This window comes from Bombina bombina, chromosome 6 (assembly GCF_027579735.1).
Source record: "Bombina bombina isolate aBomBom1 chromosome 6, aBomBom1.pri, whole genome shotgun sequence".
In the NCBI taxonomy this organism is placed as follows: domain Eukaryota; kingdom Metazoa; phylum Chordata; class Amphibia; order Anura; family Bombinatoridae; genus Bombina; species Bombina bombina.
The window spans coordinates 120,130,776-120,153,443 of record NC_069504.1 but is presented as its reverse complement, the minus strand read 5'-3'; the positions used below and the strand labels follow the sequence as shown (position 1 = coordinate 120,153,443).

General features: G+C 39.3%; 1 protein-coding gene across 3 annotated transcripts in view; it reads left to right on the top strand.

Moving 5' to 3' along the window:
* The window catches only part of LRRK2 (leucine rich repeat kinase 2), a 649,887-nt gene that overhangs the window by 124,476 nt on the left and 502,743 nt on the right, over positions 1-22,668 (top strand). For all 3 annotated transcript variants that reach the window (XM_053716587.1, XM_053716586.1, XM_053716588.1), the window contains 2 exons: positions 1,145-1,279; positions 10,571-10,705. In XM_053716587.1, the coding sequence (XP_053572562.1) occupies positions 1,145-1,279; positions 10,571-10,705 (270 nt within the window). The remainder of the gene's footprint in view (positions 1-1,144; positions 1,280-10,570; positions 10,706-22,668) is intronic.

The window sequence follows — 22,668 nt, the reverse complement described above, 5'->3', positions numbered from 1 at the left end:
TTCTTTGTAACTGTAAGAGAAAGTATCACACATGTTTTGAATTACCTTATCCCGAAAGAATGGCCTGAATTTTTTTTTTATATTAAAATGGATGATTTCAAGTCTGATCAATTATTAAAGAAATAATTGTATTAGTTATTATTGTTTATTTGTAAAGTGTTGCCATTTTTCATAGTACTGATTAAATATCTGTTATTATTGATTAAATATCAGCTACTAAAGGTACAGTGTACACACTTAAAATTTAAAACTATTTTGAAACAATAGTGCGTGAACAAATAAACAATCACATTAGCTCCAAAAAATACGATTAAGTTTGTATTTTTTACTTTTTACTTGTCTGTTGTAGCGTGTTGCCAGGTGATGCAGGGATACATTTAATGGTCAGACCCCAGTCAATAGGGTGAAATATTCAAAATCACTGTGCACATGCCATTTATTGTAATTGCATGCTTGTTGCAGTTAGTGCATGCATGTGAGCGAGGCATACTTAATAACCCGTAGCCCTGGGACAGTGTGCACTACATAAAGCGTTCACACTTTCAGCGACATTATCAGGGTTTCCAGCGCATGTGCAGAATGTTCAGGCACACTGGGGGTGAGCAGGACACTTTAAGCAAGCAATCAATCTTATGAACTTGTGCCTTCTCTCCATTGGGGATTGGCTAGGGGGAAGGTTAAAAATCTGTAAAGTTTTATTAAAATTATTGCAAAACAGGTTTATTTGACAGAATCACATCCAGATGGACTGGATAAACAAATACTTTAGAAAACAAAGGCATAAAAAAATTATTCTACAGTGTACCTTTATCGAACTACAACGGTAAAAATCTTATTGTTTAATGACCCGTTTAATGGGAAATGCATGTTTAGAATGTTAATTCTATGCATTTAGAATGTCACATATTATATTTAGTACATTCATGAATAAATTGTCATGTATCTCTATTACTAATGATAAAATTGAGTTAGCATAATAAGTGCTATGACAAAAATAATATATAATCTCTTTTATCTGACAGAGAAATACAAGCAGTATTTATTGTAACAAGAAATGCGTTGGAAGAAATATTTGTGTATTTCAATGCAAGCACTGTGAGCTGCTATTTATGTAAGACACAATTCCTGATTTTTCCTTTTACAGATGTAGTTAATTTTCTGCTGTTGGATCATGATGCAGATATTTTCTTGCTGATTTTTGATGCCATGAGAGCTTTCCCTGACCATGAGGAAATTCAGATATATGGATGTGAAGCATTATATTTGCTTTTAATAAAAGGTATGTTGCTTTTTTCCAGAAAATGTTATATTTATGATGAACAATTCATGTATTAAATTGACTTTTTTAACATTTAAAAATGATCATTTAAACATGTTAAAAAACTTTGTAAATAATGGGAAGAATGAATAACCACTAAAAAAGCTGTGTGTTGTCGGCTATTACCCACAATGCACTATTAAATTAATTTTATTTTTTTTTCTGTGAAAAAGTTAGAGAAATAAAACTCAGCAGAGTTTATGTACAAGAAGGCATTTCAGTTTGAGAAGGTAGAAAAAGTTAATAGGTGTAAAATGTAGTTTGTAATTACATGTAAGTGATACATAACAGTTTAGTATATTAAGGGTATTGCTCACTGTATTACTTTTTTGCAGTTTTGTGGATAGCCCTTAACTTTTTCATTTTTGGGGGCAGGAGCAAATACAGCCAATCAGAGGCTTTATCTTTTGAGCAGTTGCAGTCTATGCAATTGGACTGCTCAGATTAGAGAGACTAAATCATAAACATGACATGGAGGATTAAGCTGCTGCAGAGAGTAGAGTTGGGACCCTATAGGACAGTGATAGCGAATCTTGACACCCCAGATGTCTCCGAACAACATTTCCCATGATGCTTAGGCACTCCGCAGTCCAAATGGACTTTACTCACTAGTATTAAAATGCCACTAAATTCAAAATTTAACTCACAAAAAATGTTTAATGTTGTATAGTAAAAAATGCTCTCACTTTCACTATTTATTTTATTCACTACTCCTGTACCTAGCTGAACTCTGAAGCTAGTAGTATATTTATATATTTTAACCCTGCAGCATTCTACACTGTGATTGCTTGTGGAACTCATTTATACATATATTTATAAATATATTTGCTTCACTTTATATACACATTGTCTGATGAAGGGGATACTTTGTCCCTGAAACATCACAACTGTTCACAGTAAACAGTTTTAAAAAGACCAGAGAGTGCAAGTTTGGTTTCTGTTCGCTTATTGATTTTCACTAGCACCCTGGCAGTTGATGGACTGAGTGAGAGTGCACATCTTTGATATATATATATATGTATATATATATATATGTGACAAATCCAACCTGCTCAACGTCACAATAGAGGGGTATGGGCATGAAGGGGTTAATGGCACACAGCTCTGGTTCCCTTATCCTTGCAACTCTGCAAAAGGACCTTAAAAGAGACACCACATTAGCCCCACATCCGGTCCACACTGCTCTAATTAACAATTTCCCTGCTGCCACCACCAAAACTTTTAAATTAAAGGGGAGTTCTGTTTAATACTTAGGTAATGTGCCTTTAACCTTGTCTCAACAGGAGTGTGAATTCGGATATTAGAGCCCAAAGACAGAATGAGATTTTCTATGCGTTTAATAACAAAAATATCAATACAGGTTACACAGTGCAAAATTATAAAGACATTCAAAATAACATACAAATGCAAAACTACAGTTCTTTAGAAACAAAATGGGACATGAAAAGAATTACACAATATCTTACTTATTATCAAATTCCTTTAGATATGTGGAGAGCTGCCATTCCAGATGTTTAGTCGCTTCAGTCCCCAGGGCAGTTCTCTTGCCTACTTGAATCAAATTCTCTTTGTCTTGTCAAAGACAACACCCTGGTTATGATTTACACCGAGTTCAACCAATTACAAACAAGTCTTAGCCCCCACTATCAGTCATCAAGGGGAGGAGTGTTCTGCATTCCTACACACAGTTACACAAACAGCATTAGGCTAAGGAGGGGGAAGGGGTCTCAGCCCACAGCTTCTCTGAATACAGATTCCACACAAAGAAATAACAGTTCACCTTAACCCCTTCCAGGCTGAGACAATACCACCTCTGCTGAGCAGCCAATCCAGGCATCAACTACTCCACATGATAGTATCATGACAATATATATATATATATATATATATATATATATTTATATTGGACTGAAAGAGGAAACAAGGGCGCAAGCAACAGGGAACCCAAAAAAAGGGGAAACTGGAATGTAATTGTTATCCATCAATAACTAGAAACTGTAGCAGCTATCCCTTTAAGAAGAAAAGTAAATGCAGGAATGGGGAACACAAGCAAATGCTTTCACAATAAAAATGAATGAAAAGAGAACTACAGGGAATTGGTAAGTGCTGTTTCTATAGAAAAAATATATCAATGAAACAAGTGTATAACCATAGATAAACAAAAAATTAAGAATAAAATTGTTTAAATGTGAAACTGGGCACATATATATAGAGCAAAGTATTAACAATATAGTTAAAAATGTAGTTAAAAAGTGTACTTGAAGTGAATGAATATACAATATAAATATAAAATGTAAGTATAAAGTCTACTGAAATTCCTCCATGTAAAATTCTGGACGATATATCCAATTGTCACTCTTATGTGAACCTATGAGCTTGCTTCATGTATAAATATATGAATTTCCTACTTACAAGATGAAACCTCAATCCTATGAGGTAAGATGTTGGAACTACAGGGGGGCACTTCCGTGGTATATCCTGTTATCTAAATAGATGTAACCGACTCCCCTCTTGGTATATGGTAGGCTTCTAGTTTATATATATGATAGTGAAAGACAGCACCTTTTTTCCTCCTGGGGCTGGAAGGCTTCTAGTTTATCCATATGGATCAGTGTCTTTACTGCTTCTTGAATATGGAATCCTTAATTCCAGAGTATGGTAAAGCTCCCAGGGAATTTTCTCCCAAAGTTGAAAATATGAAAAGAAAAAAAGCCCAAATAGTGTGATACAGTTTATAAGAACACACTTTATTCACAACAAAAACAATAAAATGCCTGCTTACATTTAATATCCTCAAACAAATATGAGGTATTGTTATAGCCTTACTAAGCAGCTTACAGAGACAAATGTCCAGTCACTTTTAGCGATTTCCTTGAAGTAGGAAATTCGAATATTTATAGCAAGCTCATAGGTTCACATAAGAGGGACAATTGGATATATAGTCCAGAATATTACATGGAGGATTTTCATTAGACTTTATACTTACATTTTATATTTATATTGTATATTCATCCACTTCAAGTATACTTTTTAACTACATTTTTAACTATATTGTTAATACTTTGTTCTATATATATATGCCCAGTTTCACATTTAACCCCTTAACGACCGAGGACGTGCAGGGTACGTCCTCAAAAAAAAGGCAGTTAACGCCTGAGGACGTACCCTGCACGTCCTCGGTGTGGAAAGCAGCTGGAAGCGATCCTGATCGCTTCCAGCTGCTTTCCGGTTATTGCAGTGATGCCTCGATATGGAGGCATCCTGCAATAACCTTAAATGGCCATCCGATGCAGAGAGAGCCACTCTGTGGCCCTCTCTGCACCGGACATCGATGGCCGGTATCGTTGGTGGGTGGGAGCGAACTTGGGAGGCGGGTGGGCGGCCATCGATGAGTGGTGTAATGTGCAGGGGGGCGGGATCGGGGCGGGAGCGACGGGGGCGCACATGTGAGCGCGCGCGTGCACGGGGGGCGGCGGGCGGGCGCGTGCACGGGGCGGGAGCGGGAGGGAACCGCTACACTACAGAAAAAAAATCTGAGAATAGCTCTAAATAATAAGAAAACAAAAATGTTCAATACAGTTTCTAAGTGATCTGCAACTTGTGGGAGGTTGGTGGGGGGGGGGGGAAGCTACACTACAGAAAAGGGTTTTTTTTTAGAAAAAAATATTCCTTTTTTTACTAAACTGGGTACTGGCAGACAGCTGCCAGTACCCAAGATGGCGCCCGCTAAGGCAGAGGGGGAGGGTTAGAGAGCTGTTTGGTGTGGGATCAGTGAGGTTGGGGGCTAAGGGGGATACTACAAAGCAGCATATGTAAATATGCTAAAAAAAAAACCTAAAAAAACAAACAAATATACCTTTTATTTTAGTACTGGCAGAGTTTCTGCCAGTACTTAAGATGGCGGGGACAATTGTGGGGTGGGGGAGGGAAGAGAGCTGTTTGGGAGGGATCAGGGGGTCTGATGTTTCAGGTGGGAGGCTGAGCTCTACACTAAAGCTAAAATTAACCCTGCAAGCTCCCTACAAGCTACATAATTAACCCCTTCACTGCTAGCCATAATACACGTGTGATGTGCATCAGCATTTAGTGGCCTTCTAATTAACAAAAAGCAAAGCCAAAGCCATATATGTCTGCTATTTCTGAACAAAGGGGATCCCAGAGAAGCATTTACAACCATTTGTGCCATAATTGCACAAGCTGTTTGTAAATGATTTCAGTGAGAAACCTAAAATTGTGAAAAATTTAACGTTTTTTTTTTATTTAATCGCATTTACGGTGAAATGGTGGCATGAAATATTACCAAAATGGGCCTAGATCAATACTTTGGGTTGTCTACTACACTACACTAAAGCTAAAATTAACCATGCAAGCTCCCTACAAGCTACCTAATTAACCCCTTCACTGCTAGCCATAATACACGTGTGATGCACAGCGCCATTTAGCAGCATTCTAATTACCAAAAAGCAACGCCAAAGTCATATATGTCTGCTATTTCTGAACAAAGGGGATCCCAGAGAAGAATTTACAACCATTTATGGCATAATTGCACAAGCTGTTTGTAAATAATTTCAGTGAGAAACCAAAAGTTTGTTAAAAAATTTGTGAAAAAGTGAACGATTTTTTGTATTTGATCGCATTTGACGGTGAAATGGTGGCATGAAATATACCAAAATTGGCCTAGATCAATACTTTGGGATGTCTTCTAAAAAAAATATTTACATGTTAATGGATATTAAGAGATTCCTAAAGATATTAGTGTTCTAATGTAACTAGCGCTAGTTTTGAAAAAATAATGGTTTGGAAATAGCAAAGTGCTACTTGTATTTATGGCCCTATAACTTACAAAAAAAGCAAAGAAGATGTAAACATTGGGTATTTCTAAACTCAGGACAAAATTTAGAAACTTTTTAGCATGGGTGTTTTTTGGTGGTAGTAGATATGTAACAGATTTTGGGGGTCAAAGTTAGAAAAAGTGTGTTTTTTTCCATTTTTTCCTCATATTTTATAAATTTTTTTATAGTAAATTATAAGACATGATGAAAATAATGGTATCTTTAGAAAGTCAATTTAATGGCGAGAAAAACGGTATATAATATGTGTGGGTACAGTAAATGAGTAAGAGAAAAATTACAGCTAAACACAAACACTGCAGAAATGTAAAAATAGCCTTGGTCCCAAACGGACAGAAAATGGAAAAGTGCTCTGGTCATTAAAGGGTTAAACAATTTTATTCTTCATTTTTTGTTTATCTATGGTTATATACTTGTTCCATTGATATATTTTTTTCGATAGAAACAGCGCTTACCAATTCCCTTTAGTTCTCTTTTCGTTAATATATATATATAACCAAATATAGGTGGATAAAGAAGTATGGTGGATAAAAAATCTGAAAACACTATATCCAAATGGATTAAACAAGGATTATGATCTACATTTGTTTTTATAATTGTTTTTAAATTCCTGTGTATAAAAAGTGTGGATATGTGTCTATTTGTAATATATTATAAAGAAACATATATGACATACCACATAAGCATACATTTAAGTGTTGAGAAATATATGTTTATTAAAAAACAACAAAGTTGAAAAGTTTAGTCAGAACCTTACCAGTTGGGGATACCAACATGAGTTAAGTGCAGGTAAGATTCTGTAATTAACTAAGCCACACCCTATACACAGGTGTACATAAGGGAGATGTTTGTTCTTAATCTATAGCATGAGGAAGGGCCCAAGAGGCTCGAAACGTCGCTGTATTTTATCCTAAAATGTTACTTTAATAAAGAAGAAGTGTTTTAAAGAAAAGTGCTGTTGCCATTGTCTACTTTGGAAAAAAAAAAAAATAATAAAAAAAAAAATATATATATATAGTATATACAGTTGTGCTCATAAGTTTACATACCCTGGCAGAATTTATGATTTCTTGGCCATTTTCAGAGAATATGAATGATAGATAACACAAAAATTTTTCTTTCACTCATGGTTAGTGTTTGGCTGAAGCCATTTATTATCAACTGTGTTTACTCTTTTGAAATCATAATGACAACAGAAACTACCCAAATGACCCTGATCAAAAGTTTACATACCCTGGTGATTTTGGCTTGATAACATGCACACAAGTTGACACAAAGGGGTTTGAATGGCTATTAAAGGTAACCATGCTCACCTGTGATCTGTTTATTTGTAATTAGTGTGTGTGTATAAAAGGTCAATGAGTTTCTGGACTCCTGACAGACCCTTGCATCTTTCATCCAGTGCTACACTGACAATTCTGGATTCGGAGTCATGGGGAAAGCAAATGAATTGTCAAAGGATCTGCGGGAAAAGGTAGTTGAACTGTATAAAACAGGAAAGGGATATAAAAAGATATCCAAGGAATTGAGAATGCAAATCAGCAGTGTTCAAACGCTAATAAAGAAGTGGAAAATGAGGGGTTCTGTTGAAACCAAACCACGGTCAGGTAGACCAACTTATAGCGCCGCGGAATCTGTTGGCGCTCTACAAATAACGATAATGATAATAACTAAACTTTCAGCCACAACTGCCAGGAAAATTTTTCGGGATACAAAGACAAACCCACAAATAACTTCAGGTGAAATACAGGACATGTGGTGTGGCTGTTTCAAGATGCACAATAAGGAGGCACTTGAAGAAAGATGGGCTGCATGGTCGAGTCGCCAGAAGAAAGCCATTACTACGCAAATCTCACAAAGTATCCCACTTACAATATGCCAAACAGCACAGAGGCAAGCCTCAAACCTTCTGGCACAAAGTCATTTGGAGTGATGAGACCAAAATTGAGCTTTTTGGCCACAACCATAAACGCTACATTTGGAGAGGAGTCAACAAGGCCTATGATGAAAGGTACACCATTCCTACTGTGAAACACGGAGGTGGATCGCTGATGTTTTGGGGATGTGTGAGCTGCAAAGGCACAGGAAATTTGGTCAGAATTGATGGCAAGATGAATGCAGTATGTTATCAAACAGAACGCCTCATTTTCCACTTCTTGATTAGAGTTTGAACATTGCTGATTTGCATTCTCAATTCCTTGGATATCTTTTTATATCCCTTTCCTGTTTTATACAGTTCACCTACCTTTTCCAGCAGAACCTTTGACAATTATTTTTCTTTTCCCATGACTCAGAATCCATAATCATCAGTGCAGCACTGGATAAAAGATGCAAGGGTCTGTCAGGAGTATAGAAACTCATTGACCTTTTATACACACTCACTAATTACAAGCAAACAGATCACAGGTGAGGATGGTTACCTTTAATAGCCATTCAAACCCCTTTGTGTCAACTTGTGTGCATGTTATCAGGCCAAAATCACCAGGGTATGTAAACTTTTTTGATCAGGGTCATTTGGGTAGTTTCTGTTGTCATTATGATTTAAAAAGAGTAAACACAGTTGATTGATAATAAATGGCTTCAGCCAAACACTAACCATGAATGAAAAAAAAGTTTTTGTGTTATCATTCATATTCTCTGAAAAATGGCCAAGAAATCATTAATTCTGCCAGGGTATGTAAACTTACGAGCACAACTGTATACCTGTGTGTGTGTGTGTGTGTGTATATGTACGTTTGTATGTATGTATGTGTGTGTATATGTGTATATATGTATGTATGTATATATATATATATATATATATATATATATATATATATATATATATATATATATATATATATATATATATATATATATAATAGCAAGTGGTGAAGGATCCAAACGGATGGGTTCCGTATCCAGCAAAAACTTCACACAGCAGGCACAGCAGGAATTTATAATCCGTTATAAATTCCTGCTGTGCCTGCTGTGTGAAGTTTTTGCTGGATACGGAACCCATCCGTTTGGATCCTTCACCACTTGCTATTGTCTGTTTGTTTAGCAGTGCACCAGGTGATTGCTGATGTGAGGAGTGCCGCTTCCACAACGCTCTTTTTATATATATATGTGTGTGTGTTGTTACATTATAAAAGCTGACTTTAATGCTCATTAAAGGTACAGTAAACACCAGAATTTTTGTTGTTTAAACAGGTAGATAATCCCTTTATTAACCATTCCCCAGTTTTGCATAACCAACACAGTTACAATAATATACTTTTTACCTCTGTGATCACCTTGTATCTATGCCTCTGCAAACTGCCCCCTTTTTTCAGTTCTTTTGACAGACTTGCATTTTTAGCCAATTAGTGCTGACTCCTAGGAGCTTCACGTGCCTGAGCTCAATGTTATCTAGATGAAACACATGAACTAACGCCTTCTAGTGTTGAAAAACTGTCAAAATGCTTTCATATTAGAGGTGGCCTTCAAGGTCTAAGAAATTAGCATATGAACCTCCTAGATTTAGCTTTCAACTAAGAATAACAAGAGAACAAAGCAAAATTGGTAATAAAAGTAAATTGGAAAGTTGTTTAAAATTACATGCCTTATTTAAATCATGAAAGGTTTTTTTTTTTTACTTGCCTGTCCCTTTAAGGGTTTCAATAGCTTCTGATCCTAGAAACTTTAGACTTGTACATGTGTAACAGCAATTACTTTAATAACAGTTCATAGGCACTCTCACTCATTGAAGAAAAACCTCCACACTGGAAACTCTTTCATATTAATTAAGCATTTATTTTTGGTTGATTACCTTCAGATGGTCATATGCATGTATGCCTTTAAAAAATACATATTTGAGATAGAAAGTTACCTTTTTAAAACTAGTTTTATTGTATTGCATTCAGTAGTGTATGAACCAGGTCTATAATTACAAATGGATTTATCAGTATGCCACTGTTTGTTATCTTTCATTACGTGTTATGATAGCATTATATATTAAAGGGATATGAAACCCAAGATTTTTTTATCTTCATAATTCAGATAGGGCATATCATTTTAAACAACTTAAACAGTTGTAAACATCTAACTGCAGATTGGTGGCTGCACATATATACCTCTTGTCGTTGTCTCACCTGATATGTTCAGCTAGCGCCCAGTAGTGCTGCTCCTTCAATAAAGGATACCAAGAAAATGAAGCAAAATTGATAATAGAAGTAAATTGGAAAGTTGTTTAAAAATGCATGTTTTATCTAAATCATGAAAGAACAATTTTAGGTTTCAAATGCCTTTTAAGTGAAAATATTATGAGTGAATTATTCCTTGTTTGCCTAAACAAATTAATCTAACATATTCCTTTTTGTAGTTTGTTTGCATTGTGGTTGATTGGAAAACAGTTGACCTGTGCTCTTTTATTTTCTTTCAGTTCCAGAAGAGCAATTAACAGAGTTTGTTGAAAGCAAAGATCATGAAGCCATCTTGAAATTGATCACAAAGTTTAACGATACGGAATCTGTACTGCTTCCAGCATTGCGTGTGCTTCTTCCATTAGCTGGCCCATGTACGTTATTGGTGGTGGTGTTCAGCTGACCTCTTTCAGTGCTAAAGTTTTTCATAAGATCCTTAAATACTGTATTGATGTATTTCCTGTAGCAATAACTGCAAATAACTTACCAATTTACGTCTATTATCAATTTTACATAGTGCTCTTGCAATGCTTTGTTAAAGAGTAATCCTAGGTGATCTCAGGAGCGTGCACGTGTCCTTAGCCATTTGGCGACAGTGTTTGCTACAATATTTAAAACAATGTAATAAAGAGTTGCAAACTCTGCTGATATAGTGTCTGTAGCAATCAGGGACTGCTGTCTTTATAACTATGTATAATATTGCTAAAAACATTGTTGCAAACATTGCTGCCAGGTGGCTGAAAACACGTGCACGCTCCTTAGATCCCCTAGGATTACTCTTTAATTAAGGATTCCAAGATATCTAAGCAAAATTGATAACAGAAGTACATGGGAAAGTTGTTTAAAACGTCATGCTCTATCCAATCCATTTAATTATAATTTTGAATTTACTGTCTCTTTAAGCTATTTTCAAAAAATGAGTTATTCACACAAAATTAAAGGGATAGTAAACACCAAAAATGTTATTGTTTAAAAAGATAGATAATCCCTTTATTTACCATTTCACAGTTTTGCATAACCAACACTGTTATAGAAATACACTTTTCTCTTACATTGGTGTATCCAGTCCACGGATTCATCCTTACTTGTGGGATATTCTCAATCCCTACAGGAAGTGACAAAGAGAGCACACAGCAGAGCTGTCCATATAGCTCCCCTCAGGCTCCGCCCCCCCAGTCATTCTCTTTGCCGCTCTAACAAGTAGCATCTCCACGGGGGTGGTAAAGAGTATGTGGTGTTAGTTTGCAGTTTTTTATTTCTTCAATCAAAAGTTTGTTATTTTAAAATAGTGCCGGTTTGTACTATTTACTCTGAGGCAGAAAATGATGAAGATTTCTGCTGAGAGGAAAATGATTTTAGCACCTTGTAACTAAAATCCATTGCTGTTCCCACGCAGGACTGTTGAGTACAGGAAAACTTCAGTTGGGGGGAACAGTTTGCAGGCTTAACTGCTTTAAGGTATGTTTCAGTCAATATTTTCTAGTCAAGACTTAGTAATGCTGGAAGACTGACAGAATCCCCATGTGGGAAAGGTAAGCCATATTCTGAGACTTAGTATAGAAGGAAGGCTTATTGAAAGGGCTCAATACACTGGTGGACACTGTTAAGGGGCAATCGATTATTTTTTAAGATAATCTGACATTATACAAGTTTTATATTGCATTTAAAACACTTTTTGGGGTTTTATTCCGCATGGCATATATTTAGACACCTATTTTGGCTTGGGAAGGCCCCACAAACTCCTAAGGGAAGATGGAGGGGGCCTGAATTTCGCGCCTCAGTTATGCCGAAAACCAGAGACTCTCTTCTCTGGTGGTTGTCTCAGGATCACCTGTCTCAGGGAATGAGCTTCCGCAAACCGGAGTGGATCATTGTTACGACCGATGCCAGTCTGTTAGGCTGGGGTGCGGTCTGGGACTCTCTGAAAGCTCAGGGTCTATGGTCTCGGGAAGAATCTCTTCTCCCAATAAACATTTTGGAGCTGAGAGCGATATTCAATACGCTCCAAGCTTGGCCTCAACTAGCGGAGGCCAAATTCATCAGATTTCAGTCGGACAACATCACGACTGTAGCGTACATCAGTCATCAGGGAGGAACAAAGAGTTCCCTAGTGATGAAGGAAGTATCCAAGATCATCAAATGGGCGGAGGATCACTCCTGCCATCTATCTGCAGTTCACATCCCAGGAATAGACAACTGGGAGGCGGATTTTCTGAGTCGTCAGACTTTTCATCCGGGGGAGTGGGAACTCCTTCCGGAGGTTTTTGCTCAGCTTACCCAGCTATGGGGTATTCCAGAGTTGGATCTGATGGCGTCCCGTCAGAACTCCAAACTTTCTCTTTACGGATCCAGGTCCAGGGACCCCAAGGCGGCATTGATAGATGCTATAGTAGCGCCTTGGTCCTTCAATCTGGCTTATGTTTTTCCACCGTTTCCCCTTCTCCCTCGTCTGGTAGCCAGAATCAAACAGGAGAAGGCTTCGGTAATTTTGATAGCGCCTGCGTGGCCACGCAGGACTTGGTATACAGACCTAGTGGACATGTCATCTGTCCACCATGGACACTGCCATCGAGGCAGGATCTTCTAATTCAAGGTCCATTCAAGCATCCAAATCTAGTTCTCTGCAACTGACTGCTTGGAGATTGAACGCTTAATTCTATCTAAGCGTGGGTTCTCTGGATCAGTTATAGATACTTTGATCCAGGCTAGAAAGCCTGTCACCAGGAAAATTTCCCATAAGATATGGCGGAAATATCTTTGTTGGTGTGAGTCCAAGGGTTACTCGTGGAGTAAGATTAGGATTCCTAGGATTTTGTCATTTCTCCAAGAAGGATTGGAGAAAGGATTGTCGGCTAGTTCCTTAAAGGGACAGATATCTGCTCTGTCTATTCTGTTACACAGGAGTCTGGCAGAAGTACCAGACGTTCAAGCGTTTGCATAGGCTTTAGTCAGAATCAAGCCTGTCTATAAACCTGTGGCTCCTCCATGGAGTCTAAATTTAGTTCTTTCAGTCCTTCAAGGGGTTCCGTTTGAACCTTTACATTCCATAGATATTAATTGATTATCTTGGAAAGTTTTGTTTTTGGTAACTATTTCTTCTGCTCGAAGAGTTACAGAATTGTCTGCTTTGCAGTGTAATTCACCCTATCTGGTGTTTCATGCAGATAAGATTGTTTTGCGTACAAAACCTGGTTTCCTTCCGAAAGTGGTTTCTAATAAGAATATTAACCAGGAAATCGTTGTTCCTTCTCTGTGTCCTAATTCTAAGAAGGAACGGCTGTTACACAATCTTGATGTGGTTCGTGCTTTAAAATTCTATTTCAAAGCAACTAAAGATTTCAGACACACGTCATCCTTGTTTGTTGTCTATTCTGGTAAGAGGAGAGGTCAAAAAGTTATCGCTTCCTCTTTCCTTTTGGCTGAAAAGCATTATCCGATTGACTTATAAGACTGCTGGACAGCAGCCTCCTGAACGAATTACAGCTCTTTCCACCAGAGCTGTGGCTTCCACATGGGCTTTCAAGAATGAGGCTTCTGTTGAACAGATTTGTAAAGCAGCGACTTGGTCTTCACTGCATACTTTTGCCGATTTTTTACAAATTCGATACTTTTGCTTCTTCGGAGGCTATTTTTTTGGGAGAAAGGTTTTGCAAGTAGTGGTGCCTTCCGTTTAGGTTACCTGACTTGTTCCCTCCCTTCATCCGTGTCCTAAAGCTTTGGTATTGGTTCCCACAAGTAAGGATGAATCCGTGGACTGGATACACCAATGTAAGAGAAAACAGAATTTATGCTTACCTGATAAATTTCTTTCTCTTACGGTGTATCCAGTCCACGGCCCGCCCTGGCAATTAAGTCAGGTTCAAATTTATTTTTGTAAACTACAGTCACCACTGCACCCTATGGTTCTCCTTTTTCTCTTAACCGTCGGTCGAATGACTGGGGGGGCGGAGCCTGAGGGGAGCTATATGGACAGCTCTGCTGTGTGCTCTCTTTGCCACTTCCTGTAGGGATTGAGAATATCCCACAAGTAAGGATGAATCAGTGGACTGGATACACCGTAAGAGAAAGAAATTTATCAGGTAAGCATAAATTCTGTTTTTACCTCTGTATTAACCTTGTTTCTGCTGACTGCCTCCTTATCTCAGTTCTTTTTACAGACTTGCATTTCAGCCAATCAGTGCTGACTCTTAAATAACTTCACGTGCATGAGCACAATGTAATCTGTATGAAACACACAAACTAATGCCCTCTAGTTGTGAAAAACTGTCAAATGCATTAAAATTAGAGGCGGCCTATAAGGGCTTAGAAATTAGCATATGAGCCTACCTAGGTTTAGCCTTCAACTAAGAATAACAAGAGAACAAAGCATATTTGAAGATAAAAGTAAATTAGAAAGTTGTTTAAAATTACATGCCCTATCTGAATCATGAAAGTTCAATTTGGACTTTACTATCCCTTTAATAGTGTTTTCAATATTGGATAAGTGTAGTATATATCACCAGTTGTTATATTTGAAGGTTACATAGATAAATAGCATATGGTTTCTAGTTATTGTGGTAATATAAACATATTTAAAGGGACGCAATACCCAATTTTTTTTCTTTGTAATATAGACAGAGCATGTGATTTTGAAAAACTTTCCAATTTACTTCTATTATCTAATTTGTTTTGTTCTTTTGGTATCATTTGTTGAAAAGAATACCTAGGTATGCTCAGACGCTGCTGATTGGTAGCTGCACATATATGCTTCATGTTATTTGCTCAACCAGTGCGTTAACTAACTCTCAGTAGTGCATTGCTTTGTCTTTAACTAAATATACCAAGAGACTAAAGCAAATTAGATAAAATAAGTAAATTGTTCAAAACTGTGTTCTCTATCTCAACCATGAAACAATGTTGGATTTCCTGTCCCTTTAACTACCATTAAAGGGACACTGTACCCAAATTTTTTCTTTTGTGATTCAGATAGAGCATGCAATTTTAAGAAACTTTCTAATTTACTCCTATTATCAATTTTTATTTGTTCTCTTGCTATATTTATTTGAAAAAGAAGGCATCTAAGCTTTTTTTATTAGTTCAGACACTGGACAGCACTTTTTTTTTTTGGTGGATGAATGTATCCACCAATCAGCAAGAACAACCCAGGTTGTTCATTAAAAATGGGCCGGCATCTAAACTTACATTCTTGCATTTCAAATAAAAATACCAAGAGAATGAAGAAAATGTGATAATAGGAGTAAATTAGAAAGTTGCTTTAAATTTCATGCTCTATCTGAATCACGAAAGAAAACATTTGGGTTCAGTGTCCCTTTAATCCATCAAAAGCTTATATGCTTACACACTAATCAAATTTCAGTAAAAATGACTGTATATATAACACTTTATATGATTGAAAAAAAACCTAGGATTAGGTTCACTGTTAACATTTTTTAATTGTCATTTATATATAATTGTTTTCTTTACCTATATCACAGTAAAAGCTTTTATTTTAACCCAAACAGCACACTATAGCTGACTTTGTAGTTTTTCAATGAAAATCTCTCTCTAAATGCCCTTATTATAACTTATGGGTCTATTCATTATCCCTTATTCCCTTTATACCCTTTTAGTAGCTCTTTGGGGACTTTTTTGGGCAATTTTAGAAAAGTGGGCATTGGCCTTATTAGTGGTTCCCTTAGGAGCATAGTGGGTGGGCTCTGCAGGGGTCTGGGAGCTCGGTCTGGGAGTAATTAAACTTTTTTGACACTTTTTTATTTAATTTTTAATTTCTTTCACTTTTTTGCCCTTCTCTGAGGCATTTAGAGCCCTCTGTGTGGTAATCACACCCCCATCTTTTGACTCTCTTTCCTCTGTCACTCCGGCCCTGTCTCTGGGTAATTGCAGTTGCTCCCAACCACTTAAGTTTTCTTAGTTCCTGAGGACTCCTTTTCATTCTTGGCTTATAGGAATGGGTTGTGTACCCATACAAGACCTGCTGGAGGGGTGGAGGGATTGTTTTGGGCTCTTTATTCTAGAGACTTATAATAGTCTTCTAGTGTCCGTTCACAGTGTCTGAGGTGCATATTTGATTGGCTGTTACTGTTAGTGTAGAGGTCTCTCTGCTTTATTGATTTAACATGCTATTGTCATTTTACACAACTTTGTACTTTATGGAGTCTAACATGTCTGTCCCTCCTGTGATTATATCTGACCCATTGGGAGGTAGATCTACAGATCATACCTCATTACAATATCTCTTTTTACTTGGCAAAACTGTTCCAGTGTGTCAGGTTAACTAGCTATTTAATAGTTGTGTTCCTCACCTTATGCATGCAAATCAACCGCAAGCCATTATCCCTGCTAAGGGTATCTGTCCTGTTTTAGTGTATATTCCTCAGGGAGCAACCACTGATTTTACCCCTGAATTCAAAGTAATCTGCAGAAAGCAATGGCTGAATATTTGGTGGTTATCCCCAAACCAAGTAAGCGCAAAAAAAATATCTGTTGATTTGTCTGCACCCCTTGAGCTGAACATGCAGGTTTCTTCCCTTCAATCTCTTATTCATGAACTTCTACAAAGCTCTGATTCTGCAAAGTCAAAATCTTCTTTTTCAGAGGTGGACACGTTACCTGACCCTGAATTTGACTCTGGCTTTAAGTGAAACTTTACTTATGTATATGAGTAATGAGGCTCTCAAAACTCTGGTGATCTCTGAGTCAAATTCTACTGAAACCAAACCAGTTAATCATTTGAATGTTTTCCATCTAAAGAGGAGGAGAGTCCACGGCTTCATTCATTACTGTTGGGAATTAAGAACCTGGCCACCAGGAGGAGGCAAAGACACCCCAGCCAAAGGCTTAAATACCTCCCCCACTTCTCTCATCCCTCATTCATTCTTTGCCTTTCGTCACAGGAGGATGGCAGAGGAGTGCCAGCGTTTCGGAGTAGTCTCTTATGGAGGGTAGTACTCTTCGCATTGGGACTGGAGTTTTAAGTAGTCCTGTCAGCCTCTCAGTGAGAGCCTGGACGAAAGTTAGAGTCCGGAGATGCAGGGAGAGTCTTTCTGTGAAACCATCCCGACTCATTAACAGCTCCATAAGCAATCAGTGTTGACGAGTTTCGCTGCCTGCTTTCTACATTTAAGTCCATGTCAGGAGCGAGGCTACTAACCTGTCACACTTGAAGGGCCGTGTTCCTGTTCCACGGCGTAGATTCTGGTAAGATCGTTTCATTTTTTATTAATAATGATAACATATAAGACAGGGTCACAGTGTGGCGCCTTTTTATCTTTACAGAATCATGGGTTAATATTCCTGGAAGGGGGATTATTGAACAGGGGGGTTTATACATGATATTGTTTATTGTGTCATTGCTGCGTTATGTGTGAGATGAGGCTCTGGCAATGTGTGGAACTTCAGGTTTCTTGCGGGAATCTTGCTCGGCCATTTTGGCACGTTTTTCCCTAGTGCAGGGGCAGTCCTGCCACTCATTCTATGTGACTGTGTGTGTCTAGCTATCCTCTGTTGATCTGTGGCGCAGGAGATGTAGCGGTTTCTGTAGTCCGGGTCCTAGGAGGTGGTGAGTGCCCTGCCTTTGGTGATTATAAAGGTGCCGTTTTGTAAATAAAGTTAGTCTACCCAATAACGCAAGCGATGGAGGACTCTGACGCGTTAGAGGGCTCTCCCTCCTTAACATAGTCTCATTCCTGTGTTTATTGTGAGGAGGTTCTGGTAGATCAGCCTGCTCAACTCTGTTCCACATGCCTTGATAAAGTTACAACATCTAAATGTAAATGGATGTTTGGAAAGTGATCCATGCCTTACCACATTTTGCTACGCGCCAGCGTAGGGTGTATCAGGGCTGCCCGGCCCAGGCTTTGTCTATGCCGATGGAAGATCCAGAGGCTCTATATGATGACGAGGCCCACTCCGACTCTTCGGAGGAGGCCCCTTCTGGGTCAGGAGTCTGTGTCATCTAAACCTTCGGCTGCGGAGGAGCCTGGTTATAGGTTTAGGATGAAGAATATGCGCTTTCTGCTGTGGCAGGTGCTTTCTGCTTTGGAGGTTCCGGAACCTAAGATCCCGGAGGAGCCTGCAGTTCCTAAGCTTGAAAAGGTATACGAGGACAGGGTAGTACCTCAGACTTTCCCAGTTCCTGTTATGATGGCAAATATTATTAAGAATGAATGGGAGCGATTAGGTTTGTCCTTTTCCCCTTCTTCTTTTAAAAAACTGTTCCCCGTTCCGGACTCTCAGCTTGAGCTGTGGGCGACCATCCCTAAGGTGGATGGAGCTATCTCTACGCTCTTGAAGCAGACGACTTTTCCCCTCGAGGATAGTTTGTCGTTTAACGAGTCTATGGATAAAAAGCCGGAAAACATGTTGAGAAAAATGTTTCAGCGCACAGGGTTTGTTTTTCAGCCAACAGCGGCTGTTGAGGCGGTTGCTGGAGCTGTGACATATTGGTGTGAATCCCTATGTGAAATGTTCGAGGGGGAGACCTCCATTGACGAGATACAGGAAAAGATTAAGGCGCTGAAGGTCGCCAATTCTTTCATCTTTGATGCCAATATGCAAATTATTCATCTGAATGCTAAGGTATCATGTTTTTCTGTTTTAGCATGCAGGACTCTGTGGCTAAAATTTTGGCCTGCGGACATGACCTCTAAATTGAGGCCATTGTCCCTTCCTTTTCAAGGGAAGATCCTGTTCGGTCCAGGATTGGATTCGATCATATCGACGGTTACGGTAGGCAAGGGAGCTTTCGTACCGCAGGATAAGAAGGCTAACCTAAGGGATCTACTTTTCGTCCCTTTTGTGCGGACAAGGCCCAGATCCAGCAACCCACAGCGAAATCGGACCAGTCCAAGTGATCTTGGAATCCGGCTCAATCTTGGAACAATTCTAAGCAGAGCAAGAAGCCCGCCGACACTGAGTCGGCATGAAGGGGCGGCCCCCAACCCAGGCTCCGGATCACGTAGGTGGCAGATTATCTCTATTCATGGTTGCAGGACGTTCAGGACCCTTGGGTTCTAGAAGGTGTCCCCCAGGGTTACAGGATAGGGTTCAGATCCCATCCGCCCGAGGGCAGATTCCTCCTGTCAAGCCTGTCTTTAAGACCAGAGAAGAGAGAGGCCTTTCCAGAGTGTGTTAGAGATCTCTCCCCTATCTGGGTTATTTTACCAGTACCCCTAGCAGAAAGGGGTCTAGGGTACTATTCCAACCTTTTTGTGGTTCCAAAGAAGGAGGGCACGTTCCGCCCGATTCTGGACCTAAAGTGTTTAAACAAGTTTTTGAGTATTCCATCGTTCAAAATGGAAACAATCAGATCTATTCTGCCCCTAGTTCAAGAGGGACAGTTCATGACAACTGTAGACTTGAAGGACGCTTACCTTCATGTGCTAATTCACAGGGACCACTTCAGATTCCTAAGATTTGCATTTCTGGACCAACACTTCCAGTTTGTGGCCCTTCCTTTTGGTCTGGCGACGGCCCCGAGAGTCTCCACAAAGGTTCTTCGGGCTCTGCTAGCAGTGGCCAGATCCAGGGGCATTGCGGTGGCACCTTATATGGACGACATCCTAGGTCAGGCGCCGTCGATCAGCCTCGCAGAGTATCATTCGCTCTTCTTCTTTTGCTCCAATCTCACGGTTGGAAGATCAACTCAGGAAAGAGTTCCCTGGTTCCCAGCAACAGGGTGGAATTCCTGGGCACGATAATAGACTCTATCCATGAAGATATTTCTCACAGATCAGTGACACATGAAGCTTGCGTCCACCTGTCTTGCCCTCCAGTCCTCCACAAGCCTGTCGGTGGCTCAATGTATGGAGGTGATAGGTCTCATGGTTTGAAGCATAGATGTCATCCCATTCGCCAGGTTCCATCTCAGACCTCTTCAGTTGTGCATGTTGAGACAGTGGAACGGCGATCATTCAGATCTATCACAGCTGATATCCATGGATGCTCGGACTCGCAACTCCCGGTGGATTCGTCCGGAGCAACTGTCCATGGGGACATCCTTCTTGAGACCGTCCTGGGAGATTGTGACGACAGACGTCAGTCTGACAGGGTGGGGTGCCAGGATGGCACAAGGAAAGTGGTCCAGGGAGGAGTCTCTCCTTCCGATCAACATCCTGGAACTACAAGCAATTTACAATGCTCTGAAGGCGTGGCCTTCTCTGGGGTCAGTCAGTTTCATCAGATTCCAGACCTACAACATTACCTCAGTGGCTTACATCAACCATGTCCCTAAAAATCCTGTTAAGGAGACTGACTTCATTCAATGTATCCAAGATCTTGAGGAAATAGGAGTAATTTTTCCTGTACCTGTCTCAGAGCAGGGGCAGGGTTTTTACTCCAATCTCTTCATTGTCCCAAAGAAGGAATGGACTTTCAGACCCATATTGGACTTAATTCTTAAGGATACCTACGTTCAAGATGTAAACAATTCACTCCATCTTACCTATAATCCAACAAGGTCAAATAATATCTACCATAGACCTCAAGGACGCTTATCTTCATATCCCTATAAACAAGAATTGTCGCCAGTTCTCAGGTTTGCATTCCTCAACAAACGCTATCAGTTTGTTGCTATTCCTTCTGGCCACATCTCCACGTATCTTCACAAAAGTGCTGGGAGCATTATTGGATGTTATCAGAGCCCATGGCATATCAATTGCCCCTTATCTGGATGACATCCTAGTTCAGGATCCTTCTCTATCGCTAGCGGTTGCTCATACGCAAAAGCTCTTATCATTCCTTCAGTATCATGGTTAGGGGATCAAAGAGCTCTTCATCTCCAGCTACAAAGGTGTCTTTTCTGGGAGTCATCATAGACTCAGTATCAATGCGCCTTTTCTTGACAGATTCTTGCAGACTCAAGCTTCATCTTCTGCAAGGTTCTCCTCCTCCAACTGTGGTTGAATGCATGGAGGTAGTGGGCCTTATGGTAGCGGCCTCAGATGCAGTTCTGTATGCCTGTCTTCACTTATGGCCTCTCCAACTGTCTATGCTCAAACAGTGGACAAAGAACTATCTGCAGTTGGAACAGCAGATTGTTCTGGATTTCTCAGTCAGAGAATCTCTGTCATGGTGGATGGAAAGTTCTTTTTTGACTCTTGGGGTATCTTTTCTTCAGCTTTCTTGGGCTATAGTGACCACAGATGCCAGTCTTTTGGGTTGGGGCACTGTCTGGGTGTCTTGAAGGGTGCAAGGAGTTTGGTCTCCTCTGGGGGCAAGGTAACCAATAAACAACTGAATTTCGAGCGATTCTTCAAGCTCTTCAATCTTGACCCCTGCTCAAGAAGGAAATGCACATTCACTTTCAGACAGACAATGTCACGGTGTTTGCATACATTATTTTCAGTTATTTTTGGAGTGCCAACAGATTCCGCAGCACTGCACAAATGATTGGGGCAGACCCACAGCCCTCTGGCAGTTCAGGAATTGTCACAGATTCTGTTTTGGGCAGAAATGTATCAATTCTCTCTGTCAGCGATTCACATTTCAGGAGTAAAGACCTAGGAAGCGGATTATCTCAGCTGTCTGTTCATCCAGGAGAATAGTCTTTAAACCAGGATATCTTCCATCAGATAGCTGCCACGTGGGGTCTGCCGAATATAGATCTGATGACTTCTCACTTGAATCACAAGCTACCAGTGTACTGTGTCAGATCCAGAGATCCAAAGGCACAAATAATGTGTCCATGGAACTTCCATCTAGTCTATCTGTTCCCTCTATTTGTTTTTTTTCCAAGGGTTTTTTCCTGAATCAAACAGTCTGCACCTTTGTTACTGTGGAGCTGTACACTGTTTGCTTGTATTCTACGATATTACAGACTGTCTATGGTGTTTACTTGCTCCAGGTAATTATTGTGCCTGGATACAATACCCAAAGTTGATGGTACAAAGACTTTTACCTATTCAGACGTTGATGCAGCCAGGATTACCACACTAATCCGTGGGTCAAGAGATTTTCTTAAAGAAGCCCCTAAAGAAAAGAGTGGACAAGAGTATGAGAGGTTGAAGAGAAAAAAACATGATATGGGAACTGCATGCGATAACCCTTGCTGAATATTTTAGGGTAAAAAGGATCCCAAGAGGATTGCGCATGTCTACACAACCTACTCTACTTAAGGACAATCCTCAATACTGTGAAAAATTTGAAGCAATACTAAATAAGTGCTCGTATGACCTCATTGTGCTGACCGTAGATTCCCTACAGCAAGAGATTGACAAACAACAACTTGAAGTGGATAAGAAAAAAGAGGATCTACAAGAAATGTTGGCATCGGATGAATGGATATATATATATATATATATATATATATGTGTATATATATATATATGTATGTGAACAC